The sequence below is a fragment of the Phyllobates terribilis genome, unplaced genomic scaffold (genome assembly GCF_046119375.1).
Source record: "Phyllobates terribilis strain yellow unplaced genomic scaffold, ASM4611937v1 Scaffold_4__5_contigs__length_816908805, whole genome shotgun sequence".
Classification (NCBI taxonomy): domain Eukaryota; kingdom Metazoa; phylum Chordata; class Amphibia; order Anura; family Dendrobatidae; genus Phyllobates; species Phyllobates terribilis.
In genome coordinates, this window is record NW_027362764.1 from 624,791,590 (window position 1) to 624,806,221 (window position 14,632).

General features: G+C 47.5%; 1 protein-coding gene across 2 annotated transcripts in view; it reads left to right on the forward strand.

Moving 5' to 3' along the window:
- Nucleotides 1–725: 725 nt before the first annotated feature.
- UBXN2B (UBX domain protein 2B) overlaps nt 726–14,632 on the forward strand; it is a 65,743-nt gene continuing 51,836 nt past the window's right edge. The window contains exon 1 of one of the 2 annotated variants that reach the window (XM_073679330.1): nt 726–998. In XM_073679330.1, the coding sequence (XP_073535431.1) occupies nt 834–998 (165 nt within the window). In that variant the 5' untranslated portion in view covers nt 726–833. Of the gene's footprint in view, nt 999–9,974; nt 10,080–14,632 lie in introns of those variants that run through there. The other variant, XM_073679331.1, reaches the window with a different exon arrangement.

Here is a 14,632-nt window from a genome sequence, read left to right on the forward strand (position 1 = left end):
GTTTTTCCTGCCAAGAGATGCAGACACACTGCACAAATCTCTGTATTCAAATCCTGAAGGTGCGCACATAGCCTAAGGGTATGTGCACACAGTCGGTATTGGCAGCGCTTTGAACGCAGTATATTCTATGTTGCATCCAAAGTGCTGCACGCAGGTGAAGCCGCATCCTATATATTGCATTGATATAATTTCTCTTGCGAAGACTAGCGTCCACCTCCAATAACTAGGGTCTCCGCAAGAGAAATTGACGTGCTGTGGTCTATAAAGATGTCTGTCTCCGTGGGTGATCTGCAGGAGAACGGAGACGCATAGTGGGCATGGGGTTTGTATAAATCCCATCCACTATGCTGTAACATCTGGACGCTGAGGATTGCACGCAACGCAAGTGCTCTGCGTCCAATGCGCAGGGTTTACTTACCGTGTGCATGCACCCTAAGACATTGGATCGCAGATATCAAGGTAGCATGTTATTCAGATTCCTATGACCTACATGCCATATAGACGGCTTAGGAGGGACGATCCCCCTGACAGGCTCCCTGTGACTGCTGTAAGGGCAATAACAGTAAGAGTATCCACTGCTTCTGAAAGGGTTAACCTCCCGTACTGCCTATGTGTGGTCATTCCAGGCATCTGTCCTCTATGGTCTCCATGTGCCCAGCACTGAGGCCGGAGCCCCGCACGGCCGCCGTCACCGCTCTCACCCCGCACAGAACGGAGCCTGCGCCGACATGTTACCATAGTGACGAGCGCAGCGCCGACTGGTGACAGGCATGTCAGGGAGCACAGGGCAGTGACGTAGGCGGCGGGATGCGGTCACCTGCAGCTCACTGAACATGGAGGAATCCCGAGCCGAGGAGAGCGCACAGGACGAGGCTGAAGGTCAGGATGGAGAGGAGGAGGAAGGAGGAGGCTGCAGGGAAGAAGAAAGTCACAGGGAGGAGGAGGCGGAGCAGGAGGCGGGGCCAGCGCCGCTCAGACCCTCCGTGCTGGACATTCAGGTGTGTGGGGTCTCACCGTCCAGTCCTCTCCTCCCCGGGGGGATTCTGCCCGTGAGGCCTGTCTGCAGCTTGTAGCTGGTGCCAGTGTGCGGGGACGTCATTCTCTGTGCACAATGCATAACATGCCATGTAAATGCCCTGTGCACATCCTGTGTATATACCCTGTACAGCCCCTGTATATACCCTGTATGCCGCCTGTACATACCCCATACATGGTCTATACACACCCTGTATATATCCTGTACACATCCATATATGTACATACATACTGTGCTTACCCTATACACACCCCTGCATATACCCTGTACACATCCAATATATATCCTGTAATACCCTATACACGCCTCGTATACATACCCTATGCACGCACCGTATATACCCTGTACCTACCCTATGCACGCACCGTATATACCCTGTACCTACCCTATGCACGCACCGTATATACCCTGTACCTACCCTATGCACGCACCGTATATACCCTGTACCTACCCTATGCACGCACCGTATATACCCTGTACCTACCCTATGCACGCACCGTATATACCCTGTACCTACCCTATGCACGCACCGTATATACCCTGTACCTACCCTATGCACGCACCGTATATACCCTGTACCTACCCTATGCACGCACCGTATATACCCTGTACCTACCCTATGCACGCACCGTATATACCCTGTACCTACCCTATGCACGCACCGTATATACCCTGTACCTACCCTATGCACGCACCGTATATACCCTGTACCTACCCTATGCACGCACCGTATATACCCTGTACCTACCCTATGCACGCACCGTATATACCCTGTACCTACCCTATGCACGCACCGTATATACCCTGTACCTACCCTATGCACGCACCGTATATACCCTGTACCTACCCTATGCACGCACCGTATATACCCTGTACCTACCCTATGCACGCACCGTATATACCCTGTACCTACCCTATGCACGCACCGTATATACCCTGTACCTACCCTATGCACGCACCGTATATACCCTGTACCTACCCTATGCACGCACCGTATATACCCTGTACCTACCCTATGCACGCACCGTATATACCCTGTACCTACCCTATGCACGCACCGTATATACCCTGTACCTACCCTATGCACGCACCGTATATACCCTGTACCTACCCTATGCACGCACCGTATATACCCTGTACCTACCCTATGCACGCACCGTATATACCCTGTACCTACCCTATGCACGCACCGTATATACCCTGTACCTACCCTATGCACGCACCGTATATACCCTGTACCTACCCTATGCACGCACCGTATATACCCTGTACCTACCCTATGCACGCACCGTATATACCCTGTACCTACCCTATGCACGCACCGTATATACCCTGTACCTACCCTATGCACGCACCGTATATACCCTGTACCTACCCTATGCACGCACCGTATATACCCTGTACCTACCCTATGCACGCACCGTATATACCCTGTACCTACCCTATGCACGCACCGTATATACCCTGTACCTACCCTATGCACGCACCGTATATACCCTGTACCTACCCTATGCACGCACCGTATATACCCTGTACCTACCCTATGCACGCACCGTATATACCCTGTACCTACCCTATGCACGCACCGTATATACCCTGTACCTACCCTATGCACGCACCGTATATACCCTGTACCTACCCTATGCACGCACCGTATATACCCTGTACCTACCCTATGCACGCACCGTATATACCCTGTACCTACCCTATGCACGCACCGTATATACCCTGTACCTACCCTATGCACGCACCGTATATACCCTGTACCTACCCTATGCACGCACCGTATATACCCTGTACCTACCCTATGCACGCACCGTATATACCCTGTACATACCCTATGCACGCACCGTATATACCCTGTACATACCCTATGCACGCACCGTATATACCCTGTACATACCCTATGCACGCCTCGTATATACCCTGTACATACCCTATGCACGCCTCGTATATATACCCTGTACATACCCTATGCACGCCTCGTATATACCCTGTACCTACCCTATGCACGCACCGTATATACCCTGTACCTACCCTATGCACGCACCGTATATACCCTGTACCTACCCTATGCACGCACCGTATATACCCTGTACCTACCCTATGCACGCACCGTATATACCCTGTACCTACCCTATGCACGCACCGTATATACCCTGTACCTACCCTATGCACGCACCGTATATACCCTGTACCTACCCTATGCACGCACCGTATATACCCTGTACCTACCCTATGCACGCACCGTATATACCCTGTACCTACCCTATGCACGCACCGTATATACCCTGTACCTACCCTATGCACGCACCGTATATACCCTGTACCTACCCTATGCACGCACCGTATATACCCTGTACCTACCCTATGCACGCACCGTATATACCCTGTACCTACCCTATGCACGCACCGTATATACCCTGTACCTACCCTATGCACGCACCGTATATACCCTGTACCTACCCTATGCACGCACCGTATATACCCTGTACCTACCCTATGCACGCACCGTATATACCCTGTACCTACCCTATGCACGCACCGTATATACCCTGTACCTACCCTATGCACGCACCGTATATACCCTGTACCTACCCTATGCACGCACCGTATATACCCTGTACCTACCCTATGCACGCACCGTATATACCCTGTACCTACCCTATGCACGCACCGTATATACCCTGTACCTACCCTATGCACGCACCGTATATACCCTGTACCTACCCTATGCACGCACCGTATATACCCTGTACCTACCCTATGCACGCACCGTATATACCCTGTACCTACCCTATGCACGCACCGTATATACCCTGTACCTACCCTATGCACGCACCGTATATACCCTGTACCTACCCTATGCACGCACCGTATATACCCTGTACCTACCCTATGCACGCACCGTATATACCCTGTACCTACCCTATGCACGCACCGTATATACCCTGTACATACCCTATGCACGCACCGTATATACCCTGTACATACCCTATGCACGCCTCGTATATACCCTGTACATACCCTATGCACGCCTCGTATATATACCCTGTACATACCCTATGCACGCCTCGTATATATACCCTGTATATACCCTCTACACAACCCGTATATACCCTCTACACACCCCGTATATATACCCTGTATATACCCTCTACACAACCCGTATATACCCTCTACACACCCCGTATATACCCTGTAATACCCTATACACACACCCCGTATATACCCTGTACATGCCCTGTATATACCCTATACATGCCCCATATATACCCTGTACATGCCCTATACACACCCTGTATATACCCTGTACATGCCCTGTATATACCCTATACATGCCCCATATATACCCTGTACATGCCCTATACACACCCTGTATATACCCTGTACATACCCTATACACTCCCTGTACATACCCCGTATATATACTGTACATGCCCTATACACGCACCGTATATACCCTGTACATGCCCTATACATGCCGCATATATACTCTATACACAGCCCGTGTATACCCTATACATAACCTATACACCCCGATTATATACCCTATACATGCCCCGTATATACCCTATACACACCCCATATACACACCCTGTGTATACCCTATACACACCCCATATACCCTGTACATACCCTATACGCCCGTATATACCCTATACACCCCCATATATATACCCTGTACATACCCTATACACACTCCTGTATATACCCTGTACATACCCTATACACACTCCTGTATATACCCTGTACATGCACTGTATATACCCTGTACATGCCCTATACACCCTTTGTATGTACCCTATACATGCCCCGTATATACAGTACAGACCAAAAGTTTGGACACACCTTTTCATTTAAAGATTTTTCTGTATTTTCATGACTTTGAAAATTGTACATTCACACTGAAGGCATCAAAACTATGAATTAACACATGTGGAATTATATACTTAACATATACTTGACATATTTTCAGTTGTTTCACACTTTTTTGTTAAGTATATAATTCCACATGTGTTAATTCAGTTTTGATGCCTTCAGTGTGAATGTACAATTTTCATAGTCAAGAAAATACAGAAAAACCTTTGAATGAGAAGGTGTGTCCAAACTTTTGGTCTGTACTGTACCCTATACACGCCCCGTATATACCCTATACACCCCTATATACCCTATACACCCCCCGTATATACCGTGTACATACCCTATACACACTTCTGTATATACCCTGTACATACCCTATACACCCTTTGTATGTACCATATACGTGCCCTGTGTATACCCTATACATGCCCCATATACCCTATACACCCCTATATACACTGTACATACCCTATACACCCCCGTATATACCCTGTACATACCCTATACATATCCTTTACACACTACTGTATATATCCTGTACATGCCCTATACACGCACCGTATATACCCTGTACAAACTGTAAGGCGGCGGTGTTCACACCATGCAGTAACTAAGGCAGTGACCCAAGCAAGTCCAACATAAACAGCTTTTATTTCAGCAACTCACAGGTTAACAGAAAGTCCTCCGGTTCGCAGCCGGGTTAACAGAAAGTCCATACACAATGGTTGCCGAGGGCAACGGCCGTGCCGGCCGCTCCGAGCCTGACAGGTGCAGAGGGTTCCCAGGCAGGGGTTCAGCCACACTCAATCCTGCTGAGCTTTCCTGCTGTGCTCCTAGCAGGTTCCAACATAGAACAACACTAATCCTTAGTGCAGGGATTTAAAGGACCTGTGGCAAGAGCCTCTGGAAAACCCGGGTTGGAGGGAGGAGGCCGCCCCACTGCCTCCTGTGACCTCCTCCCAGAAATGAAGGCCCTGCCAGGTTTTTACTAATCTGCCTTAGCCGGATAGCCTGACTTGGTCAATGCTCACCTTCATTCCTGCATTGCAGCCGCAGGTGTGCCTGTGACTGCAATGCACTCCAATGGTTTTAATAGGTCTCTGTGCACATTCTGGGGGAGATATAACGTCCCTCGTATACGATCCCGGTCACTTCCTCACAATACCCTATACACCCTTTGTATATACCCTATACATGGCCCGTATATACCCTATACACGGCCTGTATATACCCTATACACGGCCTGTATATACCCTATACACGGCCTGTATATACCCTATACACGGCCTGTATATACCCTATACACGGCCTGTATATACCCTATACACGGCCTGTATATACCCTATACACAGCCTGTATATACCCTATACACGGCCCGTATATACCCTATACACTCCCCTATGTACCCTGTACATAACCTATACACTCCCAGTGTATACCCTGTACATGTCCTATACACGCACCATATATACCCTGTACACACCCTATACACGGCCCGTATAGACCCTATACACGGCCCGTATAAACCCTATACACGGCCCGTATAGACCCTGTACATACCCTATACACCCCTTTATACCCTGTACATGACCTATACACGCACCGTATATACTCTGTAATACCCTATACACCCTTCGTATGTACCCTATACACGCCCCGTATATACCCTATACACGCCCCGTATATACCCTATACACACCCCATATACCCTGTACATACCCTATACACCCCTATATACCCTGTACATACCCTATACACCCCTGTATATACCCTATACACACCCCATATATACCCTGTACATACCCTATACACTCCTGTATATACCCTGTACATACCCTATACACCCTTTGTATGTACCCTATACACGCCCCGTGTATACCCTATACACGCCCCGTGTATACCCTATACAGACCTATATACCTTGTACATACCCTATACACCCCCGTATATACCCTGTGCATACCCTATACACCCCCGTATATACCCTGTGCATACCCTATACACACCCCTTATATACCTTGTACATACCCTATACACGCCCCGTATATACCCTGTACATGCCCTATACACGCACCGTATATACCCTGTACATACCCTATACATTCCCTGTATATACCCTGTACATACCCTATACACGCCCCTTATATACCCTATACACACCCCATATATACCCTATACACACCCCATATACCCTGTACATACCCTATACACCCCTATATACCCTGTACATACCCTATACACCCCTGTATATACCCTGTACATACCCTATACACACCCCATATATACCCTGTACATACCCTATACACTCCTGTATATACCCTGTACATGCCCTATACACGCACTGTATATACCCTGTACATACCCTATACACGCACTGTATATACCCTGTACATACCCTATACACGCACTGTATATACCCTGTACATACCCTATACACGCACTGTATATACCCTGTACATACCCTATACACCCTTTGTATGTACCCTATACACGCCCCGTGTATACCCTATACAGCCCTATATACCTTGTACATACCCTATACACTCCGTATATGCCCTGTGCATACCCTATACACCCCCGTATATACCCTGTGCATACCCTATACACCCCCGTATATACCCTGTGCATACCCTATACACGCCCCGTATATACCCTGTACATACCCTATACATGCCCCGTATATACCCTGTACATGCCCTATACACGCACCGTATATACCCTGTACATACCCTATACATTCCCTGTATATACCCTGTACATATCCTATACACGCCCTGTATATACCATGTACATACCCTATACTAGCTCCATATATACCTTGTACATACCCTATACACCCCTGTATATACCCTTTACATGCCCCATATATATACCCTATACACGCCCCAGATATATACCCTATACACGCCCCATATATACCCTGTGCATACCCTATACACGCCCCGTATATACCCTGTGCATACCCTATACACGCCCCGTATATACCCTGTGCATACCCTATACACGCCCCGTATATACCCTGTGCATACCCTATACACGCCCCGTATATACCCTATACACACTCCGTACAGTGGTGGCCAAAAGTATTGGCACCCCTGCAATTCTGTCAGATAATACTCAGTTTCTTCCTGAAAATGATTGCAATCACAAATTCTTTGGTCTTATTATCTTCATTTAATTTGCTTGCAAGGAAAAAACACAAAAGAGAATGAAGCAAAAATCAAATCATTGATCATTTCACACAAAACTCCAAAAATGGGCCAGACAAAAGTATTGGCACCCTCAGCCTAATACTTGGTTGCACAACCTTTAGCCAAAATAACTGCGAACAACCGCTTCCGGTAACTATCAATGAGTTTCTTATAATGCTCTGCTGGAATTGTAGACCATTCTTCTTTGGCAAACTGCTCCAGGTCCCTGATATTTGAAGGGTGCCTTCTCCAAACTGCCATTTCGAGATCTCTCCACAGGTGTTCTATGGGATTCAGGTCTGGACTCATTGCTGGCTACCTTAGAAGTCTCCAGTGCTTTCTCTAAAACCATTTTATAGTGTTTTTGGAAGTGTGTTTTGGGTCATTGTCCTGCTGAAAGACCCATGACCTCTGAGAGAGACCCAGCTTTCTCACACTGGGCCCTACATTATGCTGCAGAATTTGTTGGTAGTCTTCAGACTTCATAATGCCATGCACACGGTCAAGCAGTCCAGTGCCAGAGGCTGCAAAGCAACCCCAAAACATCAGGGAACCTCCGCCATGTTTGACTGTAGGGACTGTGTTCTTTTCTTTGAATGCCTCTTTTTTTTCCTGTACACTCTATGTTGATGCTTTTTCCCAAAAAGCTCTACTTTTGTCTCATCTGACCAGAGAACATTCTTCCAAAACGTTTTAGGCTTTCTCAGGTAAGTTTTGGCAAACTCCAGCCTGGCTTTTTTATGTCTCGGGGTAAGAAGGGGTCTTCCTGGGTATCCGACCATACAGTCCCTTTTCATTCAGATGTCAACGTATAGTACGGGTTGACACTGTTGTACCCTCGGACTGCAGGGCAGCTTGAACTTGTTTGGATGTTAGTCGAGGTTCTTTATCCACCATCCGCACAATCTTGCTTTGAAATCTCTCGTCAATTTTTCTTTTCCGTCCACATCTAGGGAGGTTAGCCACAGTGCCATGGGCTTTAAACTTCTTGATGACACTGCGCACGGAAGACACAGGAACATTCAGGTCTTTGGAGATGGACTTGTAGCCTTGAGATTGCTCATGCTTCCTCACAATTTGGTTTCTCAAGTCCTCAGACAGTTCTTTGGTCTTCTTTCTTTTCTCCATGCTCAATGTGGTACACACAAGGACACAGGACAGAGGTGGAGTCAACTTTAATCCATGTTAACTGGCTGCAAGTGTGATTTAGTTATTGCCAACACCTGTTAGGTGCCACAGGTAAGTTACAGGTGCTGTTAATTACACGAATTAGAGACGCATCACATGATTTTTCAAACAGTGCCAATACTTTTGTCCACCCCCTTTTTTAGGTTTGGTGTGGAATTATATCCAATTTGGCTTTAGGACAATTCTTTTTGTGTTTTTTTCATTGAAGACAAATTAAATGAAGATAATAATACCAAAGAATTTGTGATTGCAATCATTTTCAGGAAGAAACTGAGTATTATCTGACAGAATTGCAGGGGTGCCAATACTTTTGGCCACCACTGTATATATCCTGTACATACCCTATACACACCCCTGTATACACCCTGTATGCGCCCCGTATGCGCCCATTACACTGCCTGTACGCACCCTGTAGATACCCTGCATTCACCTAATAATTGTTCTATAAATGCCCTGTATATGCCCATAAATATCCAATAAACACTGTATAAATACCTTATATATGTCATATAAATACCCTATAAAATACTTAAGAAATGTCCCGTAAATGCCCTGTGAATTTCCTATACATTTCCTATAAATAGCCTATAAGTGCTCAGTAAATGCCCCACATATGCCCTATAAATGCCATTGATGCCAGTCAATAACAATTAATATTACACGCCAAGTTCCCATCGGTGGCTGCTGAGCATCGTGGCCTGCACTTTTATCAGCTTTGCTTGAAGAGTTGAGGCCAGTCTGGAGCTTCTGCAAGAGGGGTTCCTCCTATGTTTACTCTCAGGTCACAGAGTGTGTGGAAGGTGAGTTTTTTGCTCCTTTCATGTGGTGTTGGTGCAGTGTGTCGGCCATTGCTGCTGTGACTTTGTGCTGGTGGGGCAGTGCGGTCTGGAGTCATGGGGACTCGATCTTGCAGCATGGGTGCTGTGAGGCACCAGGCCGCCCACCCTGCTAATGCATTGTCACTGCGGTAGCGGTTAACGCACAACGCCACTCCTTTAAGGCAGTAAAAGTTAGAACCCATTGAGAGGTTCCCCGGGACGTGGCAGTGGGCTTCATACAGTCTGATCAGAATGTTACACTAAGAACCTCATGTTCAATAATGTATACTTTTGCCTAGCAGCATTAGAGCAATGTATGATTTTTGGATGTGCTGTCTCCATTAGTGTTGAGCCACCCCCGTAGTGTTCGGGTTCGGTTCGGTTCGTCGAACACCGGGATGTTCGAGGAACTGTTCGTCGAACTGTTCGTCGAACACCTTAGAACACCGTCGAACACCTTTAAAACCAATGGCAGGCAAACAAAAACACATAGAAACACATAGAAAACACCTTCAAGGTGTCCAAAAGCTGACAAACTGCTCAGAAGACGCTTTCTTTAAAAAAGCCGGCCGGCAATTCAGCAGCGGCATACACCGGTACCCGACAATTTAGACAAGAAGGAATAGAGCCTCACACATAGATTAGATAGATAGAAACATGTCAGTCACATATATATGAAGTACAGTGACAGTGTTGCTTACTGTACTTGTCATTTAGTGTAAAGGATTTATTAAAAAAAATAATAGTGTTTTCATGCACCGTCTCTTTAAGAAAGCCGGCCGGCAATTCAGCATCTGTACCCGACAATTTATAACAGAAAGAATAGAGCTTCACACATAGATTAGATAGATAGAAACATGTCAGTCACATATATATGAAGTACAGTGATAGTGTTGGTTACTGTACTTGTCATTTAGTATTAAAATAAAGGATTTATTATTAAAAAAAATTGGCGTGGGGTTCCCCTTAATTTTAGTCTCTAGCGGAGGTTAAGCAGACAGCTGGGGCAGATGTTTGAAGCCTGGGAAGGGGGTAATACCCACGGAGCTTCCCAGGCTACTAATATGAGCCCCCAGCTGAATACATAGCCTTTACTAGCTATTAAAATGGGGGACCCCCCAAAAAAATGACGTGGGGTCCCCCCTAATTTATTAGCTAGCAAAGGCTAGGCAGACAGCTGGGGGCTGATATTAATAGCCCAGGAAGGGAGCCATGAATATTGGCCCCCTCCCAGGCTAGAAACACCAGCCGTCAGCCGCCCCAGAAATGGCGCATTCATAGGATGCGCCAATTCTGGCACTTAGCCTCGCTCTTCCACGCTGCCCTGTAGCGGTGGCAGGGGGTAATAGGGCTGGGGTTGATGTCAGCTTATAATGCCAGCTGACATCAAGCCCAGGTTAGTAATGGAGAGGCGTCTATAAGACACCCCCATTACTAACCCCATAGTCAAAGTTAAAAGAAAACACAAACACCCAGAATAAAGTCCTTTAATTGAAATAAAGACACAATCCTTTATTGTTCTAAATTAAACCATACTTACCATCACGCCCATTCCAGCTGAAGCCAACGATCTCCTGCAATAAAAGAAAAATAATAAAGCAACATCATCCTTACCTTTCCATGGTTCCCACGACAGCTTCAGCTCTGCTACATCGAGATGACAGGCTGGACCGCAGCAGAACGCTGCCATCCAGCCTGTCATCCCGCAGACACTGAGAAGCGCAGGCATGCTTGCGCTCTGCAGTGTCTGGCTGTGACGGCATAAAGATGAGACGAGTTCATGTCCAATGAACTCGGCGCACCTCATGCACGTCACTGACAGCGTGGGAAAATTCTCACGCTGAAGCGCTGAGTGCAGGAGAATTCTCCCACGCTGTCAGTGACGTGCATAAGGTGAGCTCATGTCCAATGAACTCAGCTCACCTCATGCACGTCACTGACAGCGTGGGAGAATTCTCCTGCACTCAGCGCTTCAGCGTGAGAATTCTCCCACGCTGAAGCGCTGAGTGCAGGAGAATTTTCCCACGCTGTCAGTGACGTGCATAAGGTGAGCTCATGTCCAATGAACTCAGCTCACCTCCTGCACGTCACTGACAGCGTGGGAGAATTCTCCTGCACTCAGCGCTTCAGTGTGAGAATTCTCCCACGCTGAAGCGCTGAGTGCAGGAGAATTTTCCCACGCTGTCAGTGACGTGCATAAGGTGAGCTCATGTCCAATGAACTCAGCTCACCTCCTGCACGTCACTGACAGCGTGGGAGAATTCTCCTGCACTCAGCGCTTCAGTGTGAGAATTCTCCCACGCTGAAGCGCTGAGTGCAGGAGAATTTTCCTACACTGTCAGTGACGTGCATGAGGTGAGCTGAGTTCATTGGACATTAACTCGGCTCATCTGGATGCCCTCACAGAGAGACACTGTGGAGCGCAAGCAAGCCTGCGCTTCTCAGTGTCTGCGGGATGACAGGCTGGATGGCAGCGTTCTGCTGCGGTCCAGCCTGTCATCTCGATGTAGCAGAGCTGAAGCTGTCATGGGAACCATGGAAAGGTAAGGATGATGTTGCTTTATTATTTTTCTTTTATTTCAGGAGATCGTTGGCTTCAGCTGGAATGGGCGTGACGGTAAGTATGGTTTAATTTAGAACAATAAAGAATTGTGTGTTTATTTCAATTAAAGGACTTTTTTCTGGGTGTTGTGTTTTTTTTAAATACTTTACTAGAAATTCATGGTGGTCATGTCTAATATTGGCGTGACCCCATGAATTTTGGGCTTAGGGCCAGCTGATAATGCCAAGCTGGCCCTAACCCCTTTATTACCCAGTGAGCCACCGCATCAGGGCCCTGGATGAGTTGGGTACAGCGCCAGAAGATGGCGCTTCTATGAACGCGCCATTTTCCGGGGTGGCTGCGGACTGCAATTTGCAGCGGGGGTGGCCCAGAAAGCTTGGGCCTCCCTGCGCTGCGGATTCCAGCCCCCAGCTGCCTAGTTGTACCTGGCTGGACACAAAAACAGGGCGAAGCCCCACGTCAATTTTCTTTAAATTATTTCATGAAATAATTAAGAAAAAAAGGGCTTCCCTATATTGTTGTGTCCGGCCAGGTACAAATAGGCAGCTGGTGGTTGGGGGCAGCCCGTTCCTGCCTGCTGCACCTGACTGGACACAAATATAGTGCGAAGCCCCACGTCAATTTTTTTTAAATTATTTCATGAATTTCCTGAAATAATTTAAAAAAATTGAAGTGGGGCTTCGCACTATATTTGTGTCCTGCCAGGTACAGCAGGCAGGAATGGGCTGCCCCCAACCACCAGCTGCCTATTTGTACCTGGACGGACACAACAATATAGGGAAGGCCGTTTTTTCTTAATTATTTCATGAATTTCATGAAATAATTAAAAAAAAAATACGTGGGGCTTCGCCCTATTTTTGTGTCCAGCCAGGTACAACTAGGCAGCTGGGGGCTGGAATCTGCAGCGCAGGGAGGCCCAAGCTTTCTGGGCCCCCCCCGCTGCAAATTGCAGTCCGCAGCCACCCCGGAAAATGGCGCGTTCATAGAAGCGCCATCTTCTGGCGCTGTACCCAACTCATCCAGGGCCCTGGTGCGGTGGCTCACTGGGTAATAAAGGGGTTAGGGCCAGCTTGGTATTATCAGCTGGCCCCAAGCCCAAAATTCATGGGGTCACGCCAGTATTAGACATGACCGCCATGAATTTCTAGTAAAGTATTTAAAAAAAACACAACACCCAGAATAAAGTCCTTTAATTGAAATAAACACACAATTCTTTATTTTTCTAAATTAAACTATACTTACCATCACGCCCATTCCAGCTGAAGCCAACGATCTCCTGCAATAAAAGAAAAATAATAAACCAACCTCATCCTTACCTTTCCATGGTTCCCACGACAGCTTCAGCTCTGCTACATCGAGATGACAGGCTGGACCGCAGCAGAACGCTGCCATCCAGCCTGTCATGCCGCAGACACTGAGAAGAGCAGGCATGCTTGCGCTCCTCAGTGTCTTGCTGTGACGGCATCCAGATGAGCCGAGGTCATGTCCAATGAACTCGGCTCACCTCATGCACGTCACTGACAGCGTGGGAAAATTCTCACGCTGAAGTGCTGAGTGCAGGAGAATTCTCCCACGCTGTCAGTGACATGCATGAGGTGAGCTCATGTCCAATGAACTCAGCTCACCTCATGCACGTCACTGACAGTGTGGGAAAATTCTCCTGCACTCAGCGCTTCAGCGTGAGAATTTTCCCACGCTGTCAGTGACGTGCATGAGGTGAGCCGAGTTCATTGGACATGACCTCGGCTCATCTTTATGCCGTCACAGAGAGACAATGTGGAGCGCAAGCAAGCCTGCTCTTCTCAGTGTCTGCGGGATGACAGGCTGGATGGCGGCGTTCTGCTGCGGTCCAGCCTGTCATCTCGATGTAGCAGAGCTGAAGCTGTCGTGGGAACCATGGAAAGGTAAGGATGAGGTTGCTTTATTATTTTATTTTTATTACAGGAGATCGTTGGCTTCAGCTGGAATGGGC